Genomic DNA, 27,609 nt, shown 5'->3' on the forward strand with positions numbered 1-27,609 from the left:
ATTTTCAAAAGTGCTGAGCCCCCAGCAGCTCCCGCTGACGTCAGAGAGAGCTACTGAGGGCTCCGCACACCCAAAACAAGGGTCTTGGGAGCCTAAAAGTGGATGTAGGGGCCTAACTTTGAAAATTTTGCTTTGGTGTCCCCACCCAGAGACTAATTACATACAGGCCATGACCCAAAGAGGCAGAAGGGAGCCCAACTCCCACTGACCTGCAATGGGTGCTGTGACTTAACACTCTCATGTTCTTTCGAAAATCCCAGCCCATGTCTCCTCCCTGGTGGAGCGCTCTGCTGTGCATGTTTGCCAGAGATCAGAAAAAGAGGGGCCCTGGGGCTCAGCATCTTCTTTTAAACCAAAGGCCAATGGAGAAGGGGATCCATGCTGAGCAATTCAGAGAGCAGGAAGAAGTGAGATGTCTTAACATCCTGGGCCCAACTCACAACATGTTAGGGGGCTCTAGGCTCAACTCCCTATCTCCCCAGCTCTGCTCTGTGCAGATGTGTAGAGGGTGAAGCGGGTGGCTGAGGGGGTTGTTTTGCCTAGACATGGATGAGAATCAGCTTTCCTTTCCCTATGCTTTTCAAGATATCAACCAAAAAAAAAAAAAAATCCCATCCTAAATCTGGATAAGTCAAAATCTTCACACATGGAGGGCAGGGGGCTGGAAATTGGTTTGGGTTAATTGAAATGGTTTGTTTCAATAATCTCAAAACATTTTGTTTCAGTGCTGACCATCTTTAATTCTTTATTTTTTTAGCTATCATTAGCTTCAATTTCAAAACAAAGAGTAGTTTTGAACCGGAATTTTTTTAGTTAGAAAATATCAAAATGAAAAGTTTTGACAATTTCAAAACTTGAAAAAAAAAATTCTTTTTAAATGAAAAATTCATTAAAACCAACTCTTTCCTGGGCAAAGTTTTGGTTTTGATAAATTGGCATTTTCTGATTTTTCACCGAAAAATTCCTCACCAGCTTGACTCTTGCCCTGGGCGTCAGGCTTACCGTGGTGGATCCAATCACTGCAGTTTCTGGGCTTGCTTGGCTATGGACATCTCTATCTAAACTGGGCTCTTTTGTGTTCAGCAGATTTGCATGGAAGTGGAAATAACATTGCAAATGACCCAGGGTGCTGCTAAGTGCTACAAAAAGGGGTTCTGTGGCAATGGTTTGTCAGTTTACGCTTGCTACATTTCCTTTCAACTACAATTTTTTTAAAAGTCTCATAAAAATATCGAAGTGCATGAATGGAAGTAAAAAAATAAGGACATTTGTATGATTTTTATAAATAAACAGCACAGCAAGAATTAAATAGAACACAGCCAGAGAACATTTAGCCAGACACCGGCTTTTACAGCTTGTTCTCCTCAAACAGGATCTGGGCGTAGACCGTCGTGGTGGGCACACCTTTCGCTGCCTGATGGGGCTTGATCAGCTCAAGTTCGGCGTACGTTAAATTCTCCTCTGCAATTTTCGGCTACAAAACAGAACCACAAAATAGAAACATAGGGTTAGAAAGGATTGCAAGGGTCATCTAGTCTACCCCCCTGCTAAGATGCAGGATCTGTTGAGTCTAAACCATCCAAGACCAATGGCTGTCCAGCCTTCTTTTGACAACCTCCCGTGAAGAAGCTTCCACAACCTCCCCAGGCATCTGTTCCACTGTCCTACTGTTCTTACAGTTAGGAAGTTTTGCCTGAGATTTAATCTAAATTTAAAATAAATAGTTACAAGGTTCTTATGGCCCTCCCAGTGGGATGGCTGAGTGTGAAGGACTGCTGTAGTGTCTTACACAATGAGCCAGATTTTAAAGGTGTTCAGGTGCCTACCTCCTATGGATTCACTGAGAACTAGATGGCTAAATACTTTTAAAAATCTGATCCAATAGGCCTAGTTTTCCACTCAACTCTACGCTGCGGCCAGCCAGTTTACTCCTCACTAGAACTTGCTTGGGGTTGGTGGGAAGGAAGGGAGAAAAAAATCATGAACATATTTTGGGGGAATTTTTACCTATTTACCCCAAAATTTTGCAATTTGAATTTTTGTTTTTGTATTTCTCAGTTCAAAATTTGAAAAGTGGCCACCAGCTGTGTGGTTGGTCAGAAAAACGGAGGAAAAATGTTCTATTTCCCTCTTTATTTTCAAATTTCAAATTTCAATTTCTACCAGCTGTGCTCCTCGCATGCACCATTGTCCATCACAGAACAATCAGACCCAGAGGCAGCAACATTTACTTGCTCAAAATACTTCTGTTATTCGTATGTGGTGTTTTTACATTACCTTCCACTCTGCTCAGTGCCTTACAGAGTAAGTCAAAGGCCTGTTTCTCCTCTTACCCTGATTGTACACCACTGTGATGCTTGACTTCAATGGGGTCTCTCCTGTTTTAGATGAGGTCAGACTTAGGCCACAGTCCCTGCCCCAAAGACGCTAAAGCGTTGTTAATACTGGCAAATGTTTGACCCAAAACAAGATACAGACAACTGAGTTAACGTGTGGTTTTATTTAACTAATTATAAATATGCCATAGAACAGCCATCAAATTATACACCACTGTCCAATTCATCTGGATTCAGACTGGTTTCAGGACATGGGACCTATATCCTGGGTCTTCCAGTCTCTCATACTCTGAAGTGACTACTGTTGATATATGCAGTTTTATAGTCATGTCGGTCCCAGGATATTAAAGGGACAAGGTGTGTGAGGTAATATCTTTTATTGGACCAGCTTCTGTTGGTGAGAAAGACAAGCTTTTGCACTTACACAGAGCTCTTTTTCGGGTCCTGGAAAATAGTGTTGATATACACAGGACTTGGGAAGCTGGTCTTATCTCTTTGCTTCAATAACCAACAAGGAACTGAACTTGGCTGTTGGGCCCGTAATGCATTGTGCTCCAAGAAAAGTCTAAACATACACTGGATCAATTTGAAAATTGTACAAAGTCTAAATAAAACCAAGTGCAAGACTGGAGTGGACTCGGGATATTATTGTTCCTGTGAGTAAAATACTCAAGATAAGGTGGGTGAGGTAATATATTTTATTGGACCAACCTCACTCTCCTTATTGCTCTAATATCCTGGGACCAACACAACTACAACACTGCAAGCAGCATCAAGATAACGGTGCTAATTTTCAACCTAAACAGTTCATCTGCTTTCTTCAAATACTTATAGAGAGTTATCTTGTCATTTGGCCACACCATATATTTAGCTCTGTGACTATTCCCTCTGAGTCAGTCCCTTAATCCTCTTCTGTTGCTATTATCTGGACTGCCTTCATTTTTGCTGTGAATATCACTCAGTATCTGTATTTATTTCCAGTTGTATTCACTTGCGTTTTTCCAGCACAAATCTCATTTCATTATATCCTCTTCATAGGTCTGCTCCTGCATCCCTGTCCTCGGGTAGAGTCTGCTGAGGAAGTGGTATCTCGTTGAAGTCAACTGAACTGCTCACAGGAAGAGGGGCTATGTGGGTGAGTAAGGGTGTCTTGCAGGATTAGAACCAATGTTCTCACTCCTGCAAACACTCATGTGTTTATCTTTGAGCACATAAGTAAATCCCATTCAATTTCTGCTTAGCACAATGCTGCAAAACTGGGGTATCAAATTTCTGTTCATTTTCATAGGTCATAGATGTTTAAGGCCAGGAAGGCCTATTGTGATAATCTAGTCTGGCCTCCTGCATGATCACCCAGTGATTCTTGCGTCTAGTTCGGACCTGGTGACTAAGCTAGAACATCATTTTTACAAAAACATGCATCCCATCTTGATTTGAAGACTCCAGTGTTGGAGAATCCATCACATCCCTTGGTGGATCCAACAATTAGTTACCCATACTATTAAAAAGGTGCTCCTTATTTCTAGCCTGAATTTATCTAGCTTCAACTTCCAACCATTGGTCTTGTTTTGCCTTTGTCTGCTAGACTGAAGGGCCCTTTGGAGGTTTCATAACCTTCTGTGCCCCGCAACCCCCCCCACCCCGGCTGGCTTTTATTTAATACAAAACCTAAAATTGGGAGCTAAGCTAATTTAATGTCCCATTAACCAGAACAGTAAGAAAACACAAAGTATTTAGGCTACAATGTAACACATACAGTAACAGATCCACCCTAAAAGCCTGAATCCACTGGGAGTTTTGCCATTGCCGTCAATGAGAGCTGGATTAGGCCCTACATGTAAAATTGCATGATGCAGGTTGAGACCCTTCCAAAACTGAATCTGGTGAAACTTGGCAAACTGGTGATTGCCAGTTTAAAACTCTGCATTGCTCAAGACTGTGCCAGTTCATCCTTTGCAATGGAAATATTTACATAGCTTTGTAGAAATCAACTGCTTGGGGCAAATTCAACCCATGTTTGCATTCCCCTCTGCTGTTTAATTACATTTCACGTTTGTTTCCATTTAGAAAATGCCGTGTGTCCTAAAATAGCCACCCCGACGCCCAGCTCATGTAAATTTTAGAACAAAGATTTATGAAATCATATTGTCCAGGTGTTTTATTATATTATCTCAAAATTGCATTGTTTTCTAGTGTAGATTATCTCTTTATTCCTACTTTATTCTATTATGTTTGGATATGAAAAATAACACTAGATTCCCCAAAACAGGTCATCGGGCAACGTTGGCTGATGTGTTGCTTTCATACATTTTTATGATGTTCCTATAGTAAACATAATTTAATAAAGCCAAAACACACTAAATAAATAATTGCATCTAGAAAAGCAATAAAACCAAATAAAATTAGTACTTTCATAAGTGGAAAAGGTACTGCAATTACTGCTACAAGCAACAGCACACCATAAAATGTGTAGAATAATTTCCCTTATGCATATTTCTAGTATGTAATAATTTGATTGAAAATATGAGGAAACACACAGGAGGTTCAAAATTGAGAAGTGTGTACAGCTTTCAACAAAGGATGTGTAATAACAGTACATGGGAGCCAACGCTACTTTAAAGGTCCTATAATATCTAGTTTTTGTGGGGGTTCCAGCCACTTTCTTGTATTTCACTCATCGGTCATGTGTTTAATGCTATTTTGCTGGTTTGTTTATCTGAAAACAAATTTTCAGACAGGCAGGGAAAGAAAACTAATTCCACAACTCCTTCTCTCATTTACGTTTGATAGCATTTTGGCAAGGTACGAGCTGGGAGAATACCACCCCTCTGTTATTGGAACGGTATTACCCCCTTAATAACAAACAATCTCATCAGCAGGGCTGGAAGATGAGAGAAATGAACGACTGGCCATTCACCTTCTATGTTTCAAAGAGGTGTGTGGGTGAGTTAGCAATGCTACCACAACTATGACTGACCACATTGCTATGCACTTTGGAAAATTAGTCGGTTGGTCTAAAATGGTATCAAAAATGAATTCTTCAGAATCTAAATCACTTCCAAAGCAAGGTTTCTAGATTTGGAGTCTTCATCTTGGTAAATATCGTTTTTTCAGGCTTCATTATCAATACAGTGTAACATACATCACAGAATCATAAAACTAGGAAGAACCATCATGATTCTCCTTCCAAGTCTTCTTCAGGTTAGTTTTTAAGTTACGCTAGGCTTCTCTTGGGATACTATTCCATAGAACTCACTGCTAGCTATATCTTTCCTGGTAGTCAGCCTGCATAACTCACCATCTGAAATGTTAGAGGTGAGCTGGAAAAGACTTTTTTAAAAGTGGGCTTGGACCATTTATTGCTTTTTTATGGCATACAAAAAAGGCCTGAAAGGTGTGAGGTTTAAAAAAATAATTATTGTTTAATTTTGACCTCAGAATGATCAGGAATGTCAAGTCTGGCTTAGCTGGAGAACTTCTGGGAGGTCTCAGGGTTGTTTATTGTGAGCTCTCACTGAAGGAGTGAAGGGTTTGAACCTTTAAGCAAGGATACCTTTATCCAAAGTGGTAACTTTTGAGCAGTTGGACAAAATAGCTCACGTTCCCCCTCCCTTCTTAATAGCTGAACTTTCACTCTCTCAGCTCTTGTGATCTCACCATTTTGCTAGCTGTCCACTTCCAACCTCCGCTGAGTATGAATTTCTAATTTAAAAAACAAGCAGATTTTTTTTAAACCAGCCATTTGGGCTTTCTGTATCCATCGTAAAGAAGCAAAAAATGCCCAAACCTGATTGATTCCACTTGGGGTTCATTTTTAAATCTCAATGGACAGAAAAGCTTTGGCAACTACTGCATCAGCTACAGACGTTAGCAATGAAGTTCAGTATCTCCATGTTCTTGCACTGCTATCAGACTGTCATGGATGTGATGGTGAGCGACTGTAACAAGGGTGAGGTGGGGAGAACGTGTTATATTTACTTGCCCCAGTGAATTACCACCTGTTTATTTTCTGGCCTTCACAAATACATGTCCCAGACAGGTACCTCAGAGAGCTGTGTAAATATTACATTTATACTAGCTCTTGTGTATTACAGAAACCCTTCAGAGTGAAACTCTCCTCTGCCTGGCTGCCCTCAACTGGGGGTGTGTACGGACTAGGAGAGCAGCAATGAAGCAGTGCCAGTTGTACATTAACTCCCAAAGCTCTTGCCAACAGCTGACTCGGTAGCTCAGAGGGGTTGACCGCACTGTGCTGTGAGGTGTCGATTGCTACTTCAGAGAAAAGACGATTAGCTTAAAAATGCCACACGTAGACGTGAGTTGTGACATTGCTTCTTTGATCCAAATGCTCTCTGACGTGAACCTTTCCAAGTCTCCCCCTCCCCCTCCCCGTTAAGGTGAATCTAATCTGGTCTCTCAAGAATTGAGTTTTTCAGTCATGCCCAGATGCTATAAATTACTCTTTCCTTGGTATTTTCCCAAACGGCCACTCTTTCACTCATTTTCTTTTGCACATGCCAAACACAAAGCTTGGGTCCTTTCCACTTGATATTTGAGTAACATCCTGTTTTGCACTCCTGCTCTGTGACCACTCCACATGAAGAGGGCTGATGTTATCCAGATGGTGCAGCTCAGACACATAAATATACAGTGTCACATCCCAAATATTTACAGCAGCAAAAAGCATTGACAGGCCTCTCCAGGCCAGTTGGAACTGTCCCAGCCCAAGGACCAGATCATTGGTCCTCTCTGCAGAAAGGCAGGGAGAAGGTGAAACAGCATAAATCATGGAGTGCAAGGGAATGAAACTGAAGAGGCACCCTCAGTCCAGATAGTCTTTCGTGTAAGCCCCAGGCTGTTGGAGCCAGGACTATGTGGGACAGCTGCCATGTTGGCCAATCCTGGGAATTGACCTGGGGACCTCCAAAGGGAAACACGAGTCTCTACAGCTTGAGCTAAAGAGCTAGTACGTGTAGTGGGGGGCTGTAACAGACTCACATCCTCTCTCAGTAGGGTGCTGTGGGAGGACATGTAGAACCCATTGGCCAGTGGCTTATACATGTGCCCTACAGAATAACCATGGGAATTCCTACAGGGCAATGTTGTCAGATGCAGCACAAACTCCTGCTGAGTAGCTTCTGCCCCCTCCTATGGGGCAGAGAGGGTTGGGAGGGAGCAGTGCGCAGCTCTTTGGCACAGAGCCATTGGCATCGTGATACGCCCTGAGGCTGTTCTGCTACAGGGAATGAGCCCTTGGGAGCCACAAGCTTTCCTCAGGATTCTCTACAGATTCTTAGGATGGTGGGGCTGACGGGCCCCGTGCCCCACCCCCAAAGAGGCTGCTTAAAAGCCTCCTTTTCTCCAGCTGCACCTTTTTGCCCTGGTGGGGTGGGGGGGAGGTGGAGTCAGCTCACTGCATTCTTATGAGTCCTCAGCCCTTTGGAAGCCATGAGCCACATGAGACTTTGTAGGAAGGAATCTTCCTGGCTGCCCCAATCTCCTGATCTCTACCTCTGCAGGCCCTGGGACAGTGGAGCTCTTTCTGGGGATTCCCCCTGTTTAGCAGATGGGGTGAGCACACAGGGGGCAAAAGAGGTTTTATTCATAGATCCCAAGGCCAGAAGGGACCATTGTGATCATCTAGTTTGACCTCGTGTATAGCTCAGGCTATAATTGTCCTACAAAATAATAATTGTCCTACAAAATAATTCCTAGAGCAGAGCTTTTAGAAACACATGATTTTAAAATTGCCAGGGATGGAGAATCCACCACAACCCTTGGTAAGTTGTGCCCATTCTAAATTATCCTCACTGTCAAAAATGTAAGCCTTATTTCCATTCAGAATTTGTCTTCCAGTCATTGGATCGTATTAGACCTTTCTCTGCTAGATAGAAGAGCCCAATATTAAATAATTGTTCCCCATGCCGGGGCTTATAGACTGTGATCAAGTCACCCCTTAACCTTCTCTTTGTTAAACTAAATAGAATCAAGGAGCTCAATCTATCCCTATAAAGCAGATTTTCTAATCCTTTCATCATTCTCGTGGCTCTTCTCTGAACCCTCTCTCAATTTATCAACATCATTCTTGGATTGTGGGCATCAGAACCAGACACAGGATCTCAGCAGTGGTCACATCAGTGCCAAATACAGAGGTAAAATAACCTCTTAACTCTGATTTGAGATTCCCCTGTTTATGCATCCTGGGATCACATTAGCCCTTTTGGCCACAGCATCACACAGGGAGTGCATGTTCAGCTGATTATCCACCATGACCCCCAAATCTTTTGGTTTTGGTGAATACTAGTGCAAATCCCATTGACTGTGAGAAGCCCCAGGGGATCTTTACTGCCCAGGTTGCACACAGGCACTTGGGCTCAATATTCAAACCTGAGTGACTAAAGCGAGGCGCTGAAATCCATATTTGGGCACTGTAGTGAGACAGAGTGGCCTCCCTCCGAGTAGGAGAGTGAGGAACCACTACACTTCCCCCGGTGGGTGGAGCTAAATCCACCCCACCCCCTCTCGCTGGAAGTCCTGAGGCTGGACAGGAAGTATAAAAGGAGTGCCTGGAGCTCAACTGGGGCTGGAGCACTGGAGGGAGCATACGGCTCTTCCAGGGAGCTGGTTCCTCTCAACAGGCTCCCAAACTAGGCTCCGAGTGGAGCTGCGCCCTGCAGCCAGAGGAGACAGATAAGTTCCCCGAGGAGCTGCCAGGACCACAGTGAGACGAATGCCCCGAGGAGCTGTGGGGACTGCCGGCAGCCAAGTACCTTGAGGAGGCAGACAACCTTTGGACTGCAGAGCCCTACACTCAGACTGTGGTAGGAAATAGCCCAGGGGAACCAGACTCTGGTCTGTTTCTGCTTCCGGAGTGTGAGTCAGCACGTTGCAGTGGGATTCCCTGCTGATCCAGTGACGGAACACTCTGCCATTGTTAGGGCCGTGGGCTGAGACGCGATGGAGTCGGGTGGGCCCTCAGCCCCCTGCCACTTCACACCAGGGGTGGCAGCCTCCCCACCTGAGGCCCAAGAGGCCTGTGTTTGTCTGCCATGCACCCAAGCCAGGACACCAGATCCCAGACTGCTTTGTCTGCTGTGTCTGCTCTGCCCCTTCCTAAAGGGCCCAGAGCTCACAGACTGTGCTCTGCCCTGCCCAGGGAGACAGTGCTCCCTTATAGATGGTTAATTACTGTTGGTCCCAGACAGAAGGCGCTGAGCTATAGATTGTGCTCTGCCCCGCCCAGGGGGCTGGAGTTTCTCCTACAAACTGTGACTTAATGATCTCTGTAGGATCTGTAGCCTGTAATGAGGCAGAGTGGCATCCCTCCCCATTTTGAATGTTCCACACAAAGGACCACAGGCAGGTAGAGAAGGTTTCCAAGATTCCTGCAGTCCTGTCCTTCTGGAGATCCCAAGAGCTAGGGAGGATGGACCCTTTCACCTTCAACTTGTTTGAGCAATGAAACAGTTTACAATTCAGAAGCAGAGATAATGCTACAGCCTTGGATCGAAAAGCCTGAGCTAAAAGATCCCGTTCTGTTAACCAAGGCTTTAGCAGTCTCATCAACCGGTATCTGTGACCCAACCACTAGAGAGGGTCAGTGTGCAACACTAAGTGTGGGTGGCTTACAATAACACTGCACCTTGGTTGAAATTTTCCAAACCACTCGGTGCTGGTTTAACTGGCAAAACTCCAGTTGGCTTCAATAAGAGCAAAGTTTGGCCAACCCAAGGTGCTTCTGACAATCCCACACTTTATACCCCGTGGAAAATCCCGCCAAAAAGTCAGATTTTCCCTTGGAAGAAAGGAGTTTTAAAAAACGCTTATGCAGACACTTGTGACAAGTTAGCACTTCTGCAAAGATGCAGCTGGATCTGCAAGTTGAATTAGTCTTTGGAAATGAAAGCAAAATGCAATTGCTGGCCAATGTAAGCTCTGAAATGTCAAGGGTTCAATTGAGTTTCCACTTGAAGGGATCAATAAATATGGCTTTTGAATGTTGAACGCTGTCCTTAGAGTTAGAAATATGAATCGAGCTTTTCACGGTGGGGACGTCTGCTTGTCCAGGAGAGAAGGGCCGCTTCTCTCACATAGTGTTCCCCCCTTCCAAGATAATGCATGTGCCCATTCTTTATTCACCAGGAAAGTAAGTGCTAGAGGAAAATCCCACAGAGTCATTGCACACATGGACTTTGGCTCTAAGCAGGAGGCTTGTCCATCCTTAGTTCAAACAGGTTTTAGCCCCTCTCAGTGTAATAGCTCATCCCTAGTATAGATCGTCGGGCTCAACGGGTAGTGATCAATGGCTCCATGTCTAGTTGGCAGCCGGTTTCAAGTGGAGTGCCCCAAGGGTCGGTCCTGGGGCCGGTTTTGTTTAATATCTTTATTAATGATCTGGAGGATGGTGTGGACTGCACTCTCAGCAAGTTTGCAGATGACACTAAACTAGGAGGCGTGGTAGATACACTAGAGGGTAGGGATCGGATACAGAGGGACCTAGACAAATTAGAGGACTGGGCAGAAAAAAACCTGATGAGGTTCAACAAGGACAAGTGCAGAGTCCTGCACTTAGGACGGAAGAATCCCATGCACTGCTACAGACTAGGGACCGAATGGCTAGGTAGCAGTTCTGCTGAAAAGGACCTAGGGGTCACAGTGGACGAGAAGCTGGATATGAGTCAACAGTGTGCTCTTGTTGCCAAGAAGGCTAACGGCATTTTGGGCTGTATAAGTAGGGGCATTGCCAGCAGATCGAGGAACGTGATCGTTCCCCTTTATTCGACATTGGTGAGGCCTCATCTGGAATACTGTGTCCAGTTTTGGGCCCCACACTACAAGAAGGATGTGGAAAAATTGGAAAGAGTCCAGCGGAGGGCAACAAAAATGATTAGGGGTCTGGAGCACATGACTTATGAGGAGAGGCTGAGAGAACTGGGATTGTTTAGTCTCCAGAAGAGAAGAATGAGGGGGGATTTGATAGCAGCCTTCAACTACCTGAAGGGGGGTTCCAAAGAGGATGGAGCTCGGCTGTTCTCAGTGGTGGCAGATGACAGAACAAGGAGCAATGGTCTCAAGTTGCAGTGGGGGAGGTCCAGGTTGGATATCAGGAAAAACTATTTCACTAGGAGGGTGGTGAAACACTGGAATGCGTTACCTAGGGAGGTGGTGGAGTCTCCTTCCTTGGAGGTTTTTAAGGCCCGGCTTGACAAAGCCCTGGCTGGGATGATTTAGCTGGGAATTGGTCCTGCTTTGAGCAGGAGGTTGGACTAGATGACCTCTTGAGGTCCCTTCCAACCCTGATATTCTATGATTCTATGATTCTATGCCACCAAAGTCATCAAAGTTACACCAGGGATGGATTTGGTCCACTGAGTCCTATTTTGATCACCTCCTCTTAAGAAGATATCATGGGGATTAAAAAGGTCCCAAGAAGGGGAAAAAAATGGATAGAGTTCTACTGGGACTTCCATTAGAGAGGGACACATCAAAAACGACATTGCACAAACCTCATTTGCTAAGGGGTTTTATATCTGTTCAGTGCTTAGCCCAGCTCCATCGAAAGGTTTGACAAGGTTTCACAAACTGTTTCTGTTTTTTATGAAGCTAGGATGATTTTTGGTCTTGGTGTGAAAGCCACCATAACTCAACAGGTTTGAATGCATTGTGCTTTGAGTTTGAACCTGAATGTGAATGCAAACTTCAGGGAGTGCAAAAGAAATGTTCTCATGAACCCCTCAAATTCCCAAATGCTAATTTCTCCACAATTCCTGCAACGTGTCTCTTAGAAGGGACTGCAAAACCTAGGATTATCTAGTGTGGAAAGGAGATGAGTAATGGGACTGGATGAAAAGGCTTCAAGATGACAGAAGGACCTGTGAAAATGGATCAGTCCATTTTTCTATGTATATTTGCTCAATTTCATATCACTCCTACAGAGATCATTAATATCTTGAGAGTTCACAGCTGAGTCTGACACATCCTGGGAAAAAATAACCTTTCCAAAAACACCTGACACAGTCTTTGACACCTACTCAACCAGGGGGAGCTCATGTCTGATCATTCATATGGTCAGACTCCCCAAATTGCTATATCTATGTATCTATATCTATAATGTACAAATACCTTTCACTCAGGGAATGAACCAAACTCATCCCCGGTATAACCCCAACTGGAAAAATAATCATGCAAACATACCAGCTTAGACATAAAATTGACTGCCTCCCCTTTACTGGGTTAATAATGGTAATGGGGGGGGAAAAACTGAATGGTATTTTATTCAATCATTAAAAAAATCACACACCCAAGGCACATGGATGAGTACAATGTTGTATGTAATGGATGAATTTGTTCCCACGCCTGTAAGAGACTGTAGCTATAAAATGACTAGTTTAAAAATGTCACTCCAAAGTCACTATCAGATATTGGAAAGTGCTTCACCAAGCAAGGGTTTGTAAAGCAGCAGCTAAAATCATGTCTCTGTATTTCACAAGCTTATATTTCTGAGCCAGTAGTTGGATTGTCTCTAATTCACTGATACTTAAAACCCTTAATTATGCTATGGTGCTAGCTCCTAGGACATACTATTCATGTTCTCCCTGCAGTGAGTCTGGAGTTGTTATGGTTGATTGTAGTGCCAGGAACATTTTCCTGGAAGCTAAAAGTCAAAGGATTGTTTGTTTAGGAAAACATAAGCTGTAATGCTTTTAACTTGCTCTATGTAGGCATGTGCTCTGAGTGTCTTCTTAAGATGACAGTGATGTGAAATATTTAACTACATTCATTATACTTAAAAGTACTGTAAATGCTTATTATGGGGAGCAACACCGAAGGAAAAGTTTGATTTATAGGGAAATATATGCACTAAGAAATACAACCAAATCATACCTTTCTCGGACATCTTCACTGGTTTCCTGTCCTCCTAGCCTTAAAAACCACCTCCGAAGTTTTTGGAGTTGTCCTTTCAGAAGAAATGTTTGCAGAGGCTAGTCACGTTGATGAATTAAGCATTAGACTCTAATTTCTTCAGGGCAGGGCCTGTCCTTAGTGTTGTGTACTGTAGAGCTACTGAGTGCATTGTCAACGCTTAGCACAGAATAATAATTAAGGCTGAGCTTTTCAACGCTGCAAAAGGAATTTGGGCACTCAGTTGAAATTAATAGGAATTTGGAATCCAAAACTCCCAGGTGGCTTTGAAAAAAATTCAGCGTAAAAGTAGGAGCTTTCTAAGCATGTATCAGAAAAAGGGAGCCTGCGTCAGCTTTTGGGAGTGTTCTGCCCTTACTTACCTAGAGCCAAAGTGATATCTTTAGCCCTGTCTCAGTCTTTTATAGCCCTGGACCTCTCGCCTTTCTCAAATGGCTGTGACATCATCAGAAAAGTCCAGGAAAAGTTATGGAAACCAAATCCTGAAGAATTAAGACCCTTAATAATGAAACCGCTAGTGTGCTTTACATTTCCAAAGCATTCGACTACTGTAGCTGAGGGAGTCATTTGTAAGAAATAATTTATCTGACCAATTTGGAGGCATGGAGAAGTTATGTAATTGGCCCACGGTCACACAAGTCAGTGGCTGAGCAAGGAATATTCCGAGTCCTGTGTTTTAACCCCCAAAATTCCTCTCTTTAAAAAACGATGTCTAGATGTTCATGTCAGTGCTGGATTAAGAATTGCAGGCTTTGGGTCTATGGGTCTGATCCAAAGTCCATTAAACCCATAGGGAGTCTTTGACTTCCTTGGATCAGGCCCTAAGTTTGCTAAAGCTCAGCAATGTGACAAGTACCAAAGATGTTTTATTGAGACTCTGTTTTGAAGCTGGAACTCTGTGCTCCTCCGAGGGCTTGAGCAACCAAAGCCAATCTCTGGGTGACAGCCAAAGGCCTGGCCAAACAACACGGATGAGGAAGTGTAAAACCACGGAAGAATTAGCTTTAGCAACTCATAAGACCAAACAATTCTGGATACATGCAAACAGGGCTGCCACTGGCTACAACAGAAGATCCCCAGGCACACGGAGGGCAGAATTTGGCCCATGGCATTCGGCCTTTCTTACTCTCTGAGCTTCTAGCATCCCATAAATATGCATCCCTCCTTGCATTTCAGCATCTCAGCTTCCTTTGATCTGCGCACATCTCCTGCTGTCACTAATGGACAAGGATCACCAGGGGAAGGCATAAGCATCAAGGGGACCATACAGTTTTTATTCCAGATGAAAGAAGAGCAATATGATTTGAGAAAAGTTTTTTAAAGGGCTTTTTGCAGGGCTGTGGGTTTGAATGCAATATTATGGGGTTTTGGTTTTTATGTTTTGTTTAATTTTCAGTTGAAATGATGTCCATATTTTATGCAGGTTTCCCATATTCGTTTCTTTAATTCTTTTGTAAAATTCAACTGCAAACAATTCTAGCACATTAACAACAAAAGAAATTATCTAGCTTATTATAAACATCCTTCCAGAAACCTAAAGCACATGTCCTCTGGAAACAATTTTGCTGGTATTTAGGTTATTATAAAACTTCTCCCACAACACTGGAATTATTTCGTAATGTGGCTCTGAGGCCTACCTTGATGGCTTAGGATTTCCAGAGCACTCTGTTTCCATCATAGTTGTGGTACCTTATCTCAGGTTGGGGGCGGGGGCGTGGAGAGGCTGCAAGAAAAGCTCACAACGAAGCAGCTCTGTCTAAGCAAGTCTGTCTTTCCACTGACTATCATCAAGTGACCACACAGCACCTGTGAACACAGATCTAGCGCAGAAGGCAGTTGTGCAATAAGACATTACTATGATGTCCTTTAGCCTAGCATAGGTAGCTGTGCCCTTGGGAGAATGCCAATAGGAAATATGCAGTAAGTGGTGCAAACAGCCTTCCATCCATGGCACACCTCCTCCTTAGGTGTACCCTCAGATAAAGAGTGAACTGACACGTGATTGAGGGTCACACAATGCTGGGCTTCTTGAGAAGTTCTCGTGTCCAAATCCCTTGGGGGAGACAGCCTGCTTTGATGGTCAGTGAGAAAACAGGCATCAGGACCTGTGGGACCTACTTCCAGCTCAGATGGAAAACTGCCTGTGGGACCTCTGGCAAGCCAGTTAAAATTTCTGTGGTCCAGCTTATCCATCGGGGATCATAATAAGGACTGTTCTCCCTGAGGTGCCATGAGTGGTCACATGTAAAGCACTTTGATGACAGAACATGCCACATTATGCCCAGTTGTGTGGAAGGGGAGAGGAGTGCGGCTGCCGTGGCGTGGCCCCTCTTCAAGTTGACTTCACAGAAGTTCCTCTGTGGGGTTCTACTACGTGGATTTGGAGGTGGTGGGGGCAGAAAGGGGCAGGTATTTGCTGGAATTTCTCCGTGCTCCCACAATGGGCTGGCACAAGCTACAGACCAAATTGGGGTAATGTGCGCATGTTCCTTCTTTTCCCCTTTGATCCTCCGTCAGCAAACACCCAGGGGAAGCTGTGGGTTGGGGTCTGGTGGCTCAGAGGAGGGGCTGATTAGGGGGGTCCATGCATAGCAGAGACCAGGGGCTTCCATTTTGTGTCTGATGAATCCTCAGAGATCTGTGTGAATCCAGAGTGAAGCCATAGGTTGAGGGACGGCGGGTGTGGGTGTGTGGTGATTCTCACAGGGAGCATTAGAATAGTGCTGAGTTTTATTAAACTCTGAAAGGAGAAAAATGAATATTTCCCTTCTTGCTTTCCCCTGTGCCTATGTAACTCCACTGATTTCAGGGGAGTCACTCTTGATTTCCACTGGCATAACTAGCTCAGAATTAGACCTGAATTTTTCCTCTCACTTACCCTCATAGCAATAACTCCACTGACTCACACCAGATTAACCAAAAGCAGAATTTGATCCTTAACATTCAGACCTCTTTGAGTGATAATTTTTTAATCCAAAATCCTTGTGGTGGGCTTTTCTTGGGCGTATGTTTTATTCCATTTCCAGCCTAGATCAAATTGCTATGGCCTACTTAACGCTGTTCACTAATTTGGAATCTTAATTTTTGGGCACACACCTTCAGTATCTCAACTGGGGCACCTGAAATTTCAGGCACTTTTGAAAATCTGCACCTTAAATGTTTTGATGGAAATCTGAACATTATGGCTACACATTTCTTGATCATTTTTATGAACTGGCATAAGGAAATTGCTATCAAAGTGTAACAGAAATTCCTTGCACATTCATGCCTGTTAATCCATTTAGGCTGCATTATTAATCTGATTATGGAGAGATGTAATAACTGTTATTGATTATGGGACCTAGGCTTTCATTCTCATGCTGTTTATAGCTTTAACTAGAGCCAACCAGAGGATGACAATTTCTTGTGATAGCAACACTTGCTTTTAAATTTGGTTTGGTTCTGCACTGGAATGAAACCAAAATGTTTTTGCAAAAACAAACTTGCATCAAAATGTCTGGTTTTGGATCACAACTGGAGCTTTGCAGGTCTGGAAGGCCCATGTATGTGGAAGACCCAGTTCAAGTCCCTGCACCGCCTGATTCACAGCAGAGTTTTTCATCCCAGAACACTACAAATCAGGAAAAACAGGGAATTCTTTCCACTCACTAAAAAACTTTGTCCAACCAGTTCTGACCCAATGTATTTTTACCCCCAGCTTTGCATAATGGCTTCTCTGTATGCTCCACACCATGAGCGGGACAACATTTTTTCATTGATAAGAGACATGGCATATATTAAGTCAGATTTTTTCCTACAATCAGCTTTGCTGTATGAGGAGGATAACTATACCCAGAAATGCCTATTGGAGTGTCTCTATACAAGAGGCTGTGACAAGTATAATCCATTTTGTGCAGGTTTTGAGACTCTGCTGCGATATTAGGCCAGACCCTCATCTGGTACAGATTGGGTCGCTTCACTGAAGTCCACAAAACGATGCCAATTTATGCCATTCGGGGATCTGGTCACACACCTTTACTGCAGGCATTGGGTGCAAACTTTGCCTGGGAACTTATATACTAAGGCTAATGGCACCTTGCAAATACCTTTCTGGAAAATTTCCCACTGTTGCTAACACTGCAGTAGTTCTAGTATGCTACACTTTCACGTTGTTTTCGATGGGTGAATTCTGTTCTTTAAAAACAAGCCCGAATCAGTAGATTAACTGTACTCCTCATGCTCCAGTGCAGGGGTCAGCAACCTTTCAGAAGTGGTGTGCCGAGTCTTCATTTATTCACTCTAATTTAAGGTTTCACGTGCCAGTCATACATTTTAACATTTTTAGAAGGTCTCTTTCTATAAGTCTTTACTATATAACTAAACTATTGTTGTATGTAAAGTAAATAAGTTTTTTTAAATGTTTAAGAAGCTTCATTTAAAATTAAATTAAAATGCAGAGTCCCCTGGACCGGTAGCCAGGACCCGGGCAGTGTGAGTGCCACTGAAAATCAGCTCGCGTGCCGCCTTCGGCACACGTGCCATAGGTTGCCTACCCCTGCTCCAGTGGGTCCCCAGGTGTACTCTGATGTGAAAGAAAAGACAGCCAGGGATGGAGACAGCTTCCAGATTAAAGCCTGACAGCAAGGCACTAGCCCAGAGTCTGCTGACTGCATGGAATGGGAGCCTTCACTCACTTTGGAAAAACTAAGCAGATCACTTTCTTTGAAAAGCCTTTTCTTCCTGTCCACCTCCAAAACAGACAGAAAGACTGAGCCTCAGCAGGGGCCATGTGTGATGTAGCCAGCTGGAGAGTGAAAAAATATTTGGGGCCAGATTCACCAGCAGCATTCCACTGGAATCAAATGTGCTTAAAGTTTAGCATGTGCTTAAGTACAGTGCTGAACCGAGGGCTAAGTCTGGCTATTCATGTGATCTGATAGGAGGTCTGAAGAAGGAAACATCTTAGCAACAGCAACGGCCCTCAGGCACAATAAATAAGGATAATAGTAATTAATATTTGTGTATTTCTATTGCACAGTCTATAGGGTAGCAGCAGTCTCATGATTTTGAGTGTTTTACTCTGTGATCTCAATGTTCTAAGCACAAAGCGTTTGGGTGGTCTAATAACCTGCATTTATATAATTCCTTTCGTGCGCTTTGCAAACTTCATACCCCCGACCAGTGAAACCTGCCCCCTCTGGAGAGGAACATGACAGCCTTTCCAGAAACTCTCGCCTGGCAGGATGTTAATGAACCAGGTGGAATTAGGCCAGGACACCACGGTTAGCACCCATTCATGCAAGAAGGGGCATGGAACACTGAACGACCACTGACCATCAGGTATCCAGTTTCAATTCTCTCATCTGAAAGCAAAGTCATTAAACAGAAGCTTTGGGGACACAGTGCCCCTTATGCCCTGCTTGGGTATTGATTCATTAGCAACAGTGAAAAATGTCAAAGTCTGCTTGGCTTGCTGGAGGTTCGGTCCATCAATGGCTATTAGCCAAGATGGTCAGGGATACAACCCCCATGCTCTGGGTGTCCCTACACCTCTGTTTGCCAGAAGCTGGGAGTGGACGACAGGGGATGGATCACTTGATGATTACCTGTTCTGTTCACTCCGTGTGAAGCATCTGGCATTGGCCACTGTCAGAAGACAGGATACTGGGCTAGATGGACCATTGGTCTGACCCAGTCTGGCTGTTCTTATGTTCGTGATCATTTGAACCTGCAGACTAACCATGAGACCGAGACCCCGTTGTGCTAGGTGCTGTAGAAACATGGGACAAAGACAGTCTCTGCCCCCAAGAGCTGACAATCTAAGTATAAGACAAGAGACAACTGATGGCTACAGACAGACTGACAGGAATACAAGGAAACAATGAGACAACATTAATCAGGATGCCAGGCAGGGGCATCAGTGCAGCATTATCTGGAGGTTAGTTTGTCTCATTCACCAACTGTCTTGGAAGTTTTCTTTTCTCTTACCCTAGCTTTACAGATGGGTAACTTCACTTACCTTTGTTACTCCTGATTTCCACAGTTTGGAGAAGAATCAGGCCCTATATTTGGTATTAGAAAACATTCAAACCAACGTTGCCATCTATCAAGTTTCGTGCTATCTGGTATTTTTCTCAAAGCCCCAGCTCTTGGAGGCATGTGAGACTCAATCTCAGTTTTCATTTAAAAAAAAATTATATTTCTAGCCCTTATGATTGCAGAGAAAAGCTTGACAAGACCCAAGTGTCAGCTAAAGGCTCAGACACCAGAAGACAAAGGTGAAATATCCAAAGTGTATGACTTTAAAATGATCTCTTGATTTTTAAGCCAATCTCACAACTTTCTGAACACTGGATGTTAGCAATACTGCCAAAATTATATTGAGAGAAAAGAATACAGGGGGAAATAAAGTTATATAAAAAGACAACTCACCAGGAGAATTTTTCTTTGAGGTTTCAACAGCTTAGGTTTCTGAAAAGTATTGGCTATTGGAGCTATAAAAATAAATATCAAGAGATTACTTCACATAATACAATTTGGGATTACTTTTAGCATGTGCATCAGCAGTTATGCACCTGAATTAATAGCAGGTTAGCAACAGCAGCAAAAAACCCACATGTAAGTCTTGAAGTGTGAAGCACATTTGTTATTAAAACCTGTAACATAGAAAGAGCACAATTTTCAAAGCATGTGCCTCGTTTGTGTGAGGACAGATGTGCCCGGGCATCTCTGAGTGCTATACTCACACATGCTCATGATACCCAGGCAAACTGCACCCCTTGCATGGCACAGGAAATGGTGCTTAGAAAGTCACAAGCGGGGATCTGCGTGCATGGCGTTGCAGGTTATGTTGAAACCCCCTTTGAAAATTAGGTGCTGAGGACTGGACTTTCACCCGCTCAGTCTCTACAACCCAGGCAGGATTCTGTAAGGAGTTCAGTACGCTGAGTGCATTTTCTTTTGAAAATCTGCCCATTAAATGTCATAATGGGTGCTGAGGGGAGGTGAGCACATTTGAAAACCTGGCCCCTACCGGGGTGCTGAGCACTTGACAGTCTGGCCCTAGATGTATAAACAGGTCTAAATAGCATGATGTGCCCACAAATCCCCTCTCTCCACTGCCTTGCCAGCCGGGGCAGCTCTATGTTTTTTGCCACCCCAAGCACGGCAGGCGGGAGGTCCAGTGGTAACGCGGATTCGGCGGCATGCCTGCGGGAGGTCCACCGGTCCCGCGGCTAGCCGCCGCCGAATTGCCGCCGAAGCCGAGGGACTGGAGGACCTCCCGCAGGCATTCTGCCGAAGGCAGCCTAACTGCTGCCCTCACGGTGACCGGCAGGCTGCCCCCCGCGGCTTGCCGCCCCAGGCACGTGCTTGGTGTGCTGATGCCTGGAGCCGCCCCTGTTGCCAGCGAGGATTACAAGGCTTAGAGCCTCTAAGGCATGTAAGCGCCTATCAATGGGAGTTAGGCACCTAAATACATTTCAGGATGTGGGCCAAAGTCCTTCACAAACATTGGTTACACATCACAGCACCCGTGGGACACATTCTAGGTATGTAGGGACCCTATTTGTTATGTGGCAAATCAGAGGCACGGAGACGTGAATTAACTTGCTCGTGCAGTGAGTGGGAGAGTCCAAGATAGAACCCAGGAGTCCTGGCTCCCAACTTCTTGCCCTCCCTGCTCAATCACACCCCTTGGCAGAAATACAGCTCTGTGGGCTGCATTAGTTGCCTCATACCTTTCGCTGGGATAGCTGGGGGTTGCTCAGCCTTCTCTTTCTTTTTCTTTACTTTTTTGGGCTGTAGCGGGGACAGACTTGTCACACTGGTGACCGTCTCCCCCGAGCTGGAAAGCAAAGAGAAGGGAAAGGGGATGGTTATGGCAAGAATGAAATCCATGCACCGATGTGTTCCAACCGATTGTTTTCACACAAACAAGCAACGTTTTCATGGTCCGTGGCAAATGACTTGGATTCTGACTTCAAAACGTTTTTAAAATCTGTAATAATGCTTTGCAACTTCTGTCCCACTCCACCAGGCCTGACTTCTTGTCCAGTACACAGGCTATATGGTTGATAGACTTGAAGCTTCATCTGCTCTGGCTAACACAGGAAGTGCACGGTGTCCACATGGCCAGATTTCGACCCAGGTTCATTTCAATGGCAATTGTGCCTTAGCTATGATACTTACTTGACCCAAGAACTACAGTATCTGCACATGTTACAATTTGCAACCCCGCCCCGGGAGGTAGGAAACTGTATTTTTTTCTCATGGGGACCACAGGCCCACAGACACTAAGGCCCAGTGATTTCAATGGGAGTTAGGCAGTTGGAAGATCTGGGAATTGAAGGATCTGGGCCTACATGACTTGCCCAAGCCAGATAGCAAGTTTGTGACAACATGAGGTCTTGACACCACGTCTCTGATTAACACCCTATCCAGTGGACCATCTACCCCGTGAACTTCTGGAACTGAGAGAAGAATTTGGTTTAGTAGTTGGAGATACATGAGTCTGCAGCAGGCGCGGCGCCAGGGTTTTTGCTGCCCTAGGCAGCAGTGCTCCTCCTCTGAGCATTCGGCGGCGAGGGTCCTTCCACTCCGCGTCTTCGGGGCACTTCGGCTGCAGGTCCCGGAGTGAGTGAAGGACCCGCTGCCGAATTTCCGCCGAAGACCTGGAGCAGAAGGACCCCCCGCTGCCGAATTTCCGCTGAGGACAGCAAAATGCCGCCCCCCAAATCCTGCCACCCTAGGCAACCGCCTAGGGTCACTTAGTGGAAGTGCCGGCCCTGGTCTGCAGTCACAGAAGGCGTCAGAATGACTGCAGCCCTGACGGGTAAAGTAATGGAATTTCTATGCTTACTCTTAAGCCATTAACAAGCATAATTCTGGGCCTAGCCCTGTATGGTGCTGAGAGCCTCCCAGGATACGTGGAAGCGTCTCTACTTCAACAGGCCTTGTGGGTGCTCAACATGACTCGTGAGCGGGCCCCAGTTTTCAGATGATCAAAAAGTGCCTTAAAAAAAGAGCAAACATGCTTAACATCGGCACCCTAGTCTGTAACGGGAGCACCTAGAGTTCTGTAGGGTATCTGTGCTAATGAGCACTAGTTGGTTTGGGGGAATATGATAGATATGGCATGTCATAAACACTCCTGCAGAAAGAGGACCTCTGCAGTTGGGCCACTATGTTTCAGCAGCCTATAAGTCCCACAGAGTTCTCTTAGCTTTGCCAGCGTGGTTATCAATTCTGAAGGCCAGGATTAGAGCAGTCCTTCCTGGTTTGAATATAATAAAAGTATTCAGGCATATAAACTGATTGGGTCAGGGACTGTCTGTTTGTTCCATTTGTACAGCACCTAGCACAATGAGGTCATGGTCCATAACTAGAGCTCATAGCCACCACAATAATAATTAATAACAGCACTACAATCTATTCATCCTAATGCTTTTAAACTAAGTTTGATGAAGAGGCAGTCACATTGTCTAATCTAGAGTAACAGAAATCAGGCCAGATTCTCATTTTAAACAGCTGTAAAGCTGGGGTAATGCCATTGCCATCAGCGGAAGTACTTTGGATTTACACATGCATCCTTCAGAATAGAATCTGGTTCATTGTTTTTGATGGATGTCATGGCTGGAATATTTAGCCCAAAGTGTAGGTTTATTTTAAAAAGCGGTTTTGTAAAAGCGAATGTTCAATGTTTTTTGTGATTTTGAAAATTAATTTCAGTTATGCAAACTAAGTTTGAGGGCAGAAGTAATTTCAAAGTTCCCCTGCACTATTGTGAATCTAAACACCACCAGCAATTTGTTACTGCATGAAAACCACAAAGGGAAACTGACCAAACAAAAGAAAACAATAACAGGAAATGCAACTGAACAGCCTATTTTGACCAATCGAGAAAAATGAAAAAAAGGAAAGATCAAACCATAATGAAAAGGGGATTTGATTGTTTTAAAATTCTTCTGCATTGAAAGGGTTGTTAGAGCATAAATACGGTTTAAAAATATGATTATCCTGATGTTGGCCAGTTAAGCGCAGCAATCGGAAAGGGCTTAATGGCAATTCAGTGCATCATTATTATGCCTGCTTTGCCACTTATCTGTGGCTTGCCCTTTAATTATAAATGCAGGGATTGTGCAGGGTTAACTAGCACCCGAAGATACAATTATTGCACTTGCAGTCTTAGAAGCTAGTTCCTCAAACTAAACAAGGAGATTCATAAAGGCTCCTAGGCTCAGAAACACTGTGTCTTTGTCTTGCTTCTCTCGTCCAGAGTTAAAAGGAAAGATTCTTTTTTAAGCTTGGGATTCCTTCCACGGCTGCCCCCCATCTCCTGGTTTGTACTTCAGGTCCCATTATGCTTTCCTCATAGGATCTAACGGGCTTTTAAAGAGCAAAGGAAAGCAAGGACTTTGGAACAAATAGGCATGCAAGTTGTTTTAAGATTAAAGCACTGGGAGAGAGGATGATTGTGGGTCTGTTATTGATGTTGAGCATCAGTGCACTGTGTTTCTGGATTTCAGACTCTTGTGAGAGCTGGCAACAAGCTGAGTTTTAGAGTTTTACTATCCAGTCAATGGGAATAGTCACATGCTTAAAGTTGGGTATATGCATAAGTGTTTGCCAGATCAGGGCCTCGCACTAAAAATGCTGCTGCTTGCTGATTTTAATCCTGTTTCCTCCCGCAGTTTTTGTTTGCTGTGACTCCATTCCCCGCCCCCGATCAAACAAACAAATATGTGTTTGCTATTTGATTTTTACAATATTATCTCTGCTACATCAGGCACTGGCGGGATGGCAGACTCCATGACTTGCCAAGGCTTTGTAGCTAACTACCATACTCTTATTTTTGTCTCTCCGAACTTGTGGGTTTTTTTCAAGTGGTTTCATTTTCTCCTTTCCTTGTGTTCTCCACTGATCTATTTTCATTTTTTCCCCTTCCTGCTTCATCTGAGCTGCTAATTTCAAAACAGAAACAAGCAGCAATCGTCAGTGAAGGGAAAGATGGAACTGCTGAGCTGTCTCTTCTGAATCCATGCTGCAGTTGCAGTGACTGGGAGGGTCACAAAACAGAGGTCATTCAAAGAGTAACATCAAAGCCTTGGGCTGCATTGACTCTTCTTGAACTATCAATTGCTTTATTGTGAATTCACTTAGGGCTCAATGTAGTTGCTATGCATGAATGCAATAATTATCCCATTAGAGGGGATTGAACATTACACTGGCAGGATCTGGGATATGCTATACTTAGTCCAGGACCAGAGCCAAAAAGCGCTACTAGACTGAGGGACTAGTGATAGACTTGAGGTCCAATATAGTTCAGACTACAAGGGATAGAAACAAATGCTTTATGTCACTGGAAAGCTGCAAACCTCTGCTTTCTTTGCATTGATATGAAGCATCCGCTTCTGGGCCTGGCTGGTCCTATGACATATTGTCATTTTTTATTTTTACTTTAGTTCCAGTATTATTTATATCTCAGGAAACTCAAGAGTTGGGAATCGGTGATTAATACGATCTGAAAACTGGAATTCTGCCCTCACAGATGTGCAAAGTAATTAACCACCGCAGCAGCTTACCAAGGGACCTGGTGGATTCTCTCCAGTCTTAGGAGTCTTTAAATAAAGCTGGGATATCCTGCTCAGAGAGCTGTTCTAGCTCAACCACAAGTTATTAAGCTGTATGCATGAATCGTTAATAAAAATCGCTGGCCTGTGCTATGCCGGAGCTCAGACTAGATGTTCAGAAATGGTTCCATCTTAGTCCAATAGGGCCAGATTTGTAAAGGCATTTAGGTGCCTAATTCCCATTGAAATTAATGGGCGTTAGGTGCCAAATAACTTTAAAATCTGACCTTAAGTGACTTAGGAGCCTCTGAGTCTTAGGCTCCTAAGTCACTTACGCGCTTTGAATCTTCACTCCCCCAATCTATGACCCTACAAAGCTGCAAAATCAAGAGTAACTCCACTGAAGCTAATGGAGTACCACCACTATAACTCCCATCTGAGGTTGCAAGTTGGTCTCAGGGTGGGATTTTCAGAAACTTAGGGGCACAAATCAATGGGACTTGTGCTCCGAAATAACTCCTGAAAATCCCACCCTGTGTCTAATGCTAAAAGTCACAGTTGCCATAGAGGGTAAAAGTAAACAGGAATAGGAATGTCATGATTGCAAGGGCTGCTCCCCGGTGTTAGGAACCCTGCGGTGGGAACAACAGCACAAATATTTACAGGAGCAGTAAAGTTATCTGGGCACAAGTCCTGGCCTTGCTCTCCCAAGGGGAGGATCTGTAAGATCCCAGCTCTCCTTTTTAAAATTCAGTGCTGACTGTTACATGTTGTTAAACTGTTAACAAACCAACTGCTGCACACAAAAGCATCAAGTTTGGTGCCACAGAGGCCATACAGATTTTTCCAGCTTTTGCTCCAGCAAGGTTGATGGTTCAAATCCCAGCAAGGACTGATGGTCTGGTCACACCGGCATGGATTTCATGCCTTCCCTCTCCCTTCTGATGTCTAGCATGGAACTGTGCACATGCCAAGCAGCCCTTCTGCTGGAATAGCTCAGAGTCTTTATGCACTGGGGATTGAGTGCTTTCTTAAGGGGGAGGAAATACATGGTAGTGTTGTCCTCTAGTGTACAGGAAGGGAATACATGGCTAGCTGGTGGCACTACCATCTGGTGGCACACTGGCTGGCCATCAGCAGTGAGAGCCCACGCTGGGATAAGCCTATATTGCTCTCTGAGTGGGAGACCCAGCCCCTGAGAATTTGTTTTGGAGGTTCATGCCTGTGGCCCTAAGCATGGGTGCCTATTTGCGACAGACTGAAACAGGAATATCAGGATACAGTCTCTGTTCCATCTCCTATTGGACATCCTCCTGCAATCCAGAGTTGAGGGATCGTGTTCACCCCCAGCATAGCCCGCTGACTTTACCCAGCTTCAACCAGGGGCTCACCCCTTCCAATCCACCCACCCCCATTGTTCCTTATCTCAGTCAGTGACTCTCAAATAAACAATGTCCCAAAGGAGGCGGTGACCTCGTCCATTAGCATTAACCAATCAAAACACATTTCAGTGAGTTCAGCTATAAACATTCCCTCCCACTTCAATAAGTATTCCGCTTATTGTCATGTCATCCCATGACCTTTCCAGGCAGCTTGCAGACCCCTGCAGAGTTCTTTTAATCTAAGCATGTCCAGTTTCTACCACTCTGTCTGTCTCCGTAATTCACTGACTTTTATAACCACACCAGACTATGATGGGCTTTTCTAAGCTGGCCATGGTAACACTCTGGCCTGTGTGTCTTTGATTGCCGCTGGGCTACGTTTCTGCTTTCAGTAAAGTCTCACTTGCTCAATGGATCTTGCTGAAGGAGTCAAAGGCAGGAGGCAACTATGTTTGTGTGCCTTTACTGTGCATTCTGTGCTAGAGATGAGAACAGCTGATCTTTGAGATGTGTGAAATCCAGAGCTGGATTTCATCCAATATATGTCTGAGGATGGAAGTAGTCACATCACCATCATCTTCACCACCATTATTTATTATTTATACAGTGCACAACAGAATGCTGGGTGCTTTACACACATCCCATGCAAAAAACATTGAGTATGATTTTCAAAAGTGCCTAAGAGATTTAGGAGCCTAAGTCCCACTGACTTTCGCTTAGGTACTTTCTGAAATTTTACCTATCTTCTTTGGCGCCCCTAGTGAAAATAAAAGAAGATTGGTACAACAGCTTATAATAAACGGAAGTGCATTCTCATACCTGTTCTGGGGATTTTTCACCAGATAATGCTTCACTGTTAAAGAAAAAAAACAACAGCAATAAATAAAGAAATGTGGCTTCACATATCCAGGATTTATGCTCTACAAAGAGACACAGCAGACAGGTCCTAGCATAGCCACTCCTAGAACTGTATAGATGCCAACTTTTTACCACCAGAAAGCTGCTAGCTATAACCATGCATCCATCATGCTGCAAATCAGAACATATTCTAACTTGAATGAGATTGTAAGGCTATTGGGAAAGAAGGTAGCAAACAAAGCTAGGAAGCTGCTGCAGAAGTGCAGGGCCACTCAAATTCCAGTGGTCAGCCCAGCCAAGGGAGAGCAGGCTAAGGAGAGCCATTAAAGGCTGAGCATTGGACTTAAAAGTTTTTGATTCTCTCGTGGTGCTTCAGTTCTGCATTCTGTCCCCAAACTTCATTTTTAAAAATGTATCTTTCCGAAAGCCTGAAATAAAAAATAAACCGTTTGCCCACAGGAGCTGATGTAGTTCTTAACATACAGCTAGGTCGTGGCTTTAGGCACAGAGGCATTGCCAGATGGGGTCAGCACCAAAGTCCAATATCCTGTCCCTGTCAGT

General features: G+C 44.3%; 1 protein-coding gene across 2 annotated transcripts in view; it reads right to left on the minus strand.

Moving 5' to 3' along the window:
* Positions 1-719: 719 nt before the first annotated feature.
* VSTM4 (V-set and transmembrane domain containing 4) overlaps positions 720-27,609 on the minus strand; it is a 62,410-nt gene continuing 35,520 nt past the window's right edge. Inside the window, exons 5-9 of one of the 2 annotated variants that reach the window (XM_034775845.1) lie at positions 27,010-27,043; positions 20,978-21,084; positions 19,671-19,732; positions 19,258-19,300; positions 720-1,474 (exon numbers count right to left, since the gene is read on the minus strand). In XM_034775845.1, coding sequence (XP_034631736.1) covers positions 1,434-1,474; positions 19,258-19,300; positions 19,671-19,732; positions 20,978-21,084; positions 27,010-27,043 — 287 coding nt within the window. In that variant the 3' untranslated portion in view covers positions 720-1,433. The remainder of the gene's footprint in view (positions 1,475-19,257; positions 19,301-19,670; positions 19,733-20,977; positions 21,085-27,009; positions 27,044-27,609) is intronic. The other variant, XM_034775844.1, reaches the window with a different exon arrangement.

Source organism: Trachemys scripta, chromosome 7 (assembly GCF_013100865.1).
Source record: "Trachemys scripta elegans isolate TJP31775 chromosome 7, CAS_Tse_1.0, whole genome shotgun sequence".
NCBI classification, from domain to species: Eukaryota; Metazoa; Chordata; order Testudines; family Emydidae; genus Trachemys; species Trachemys scripta.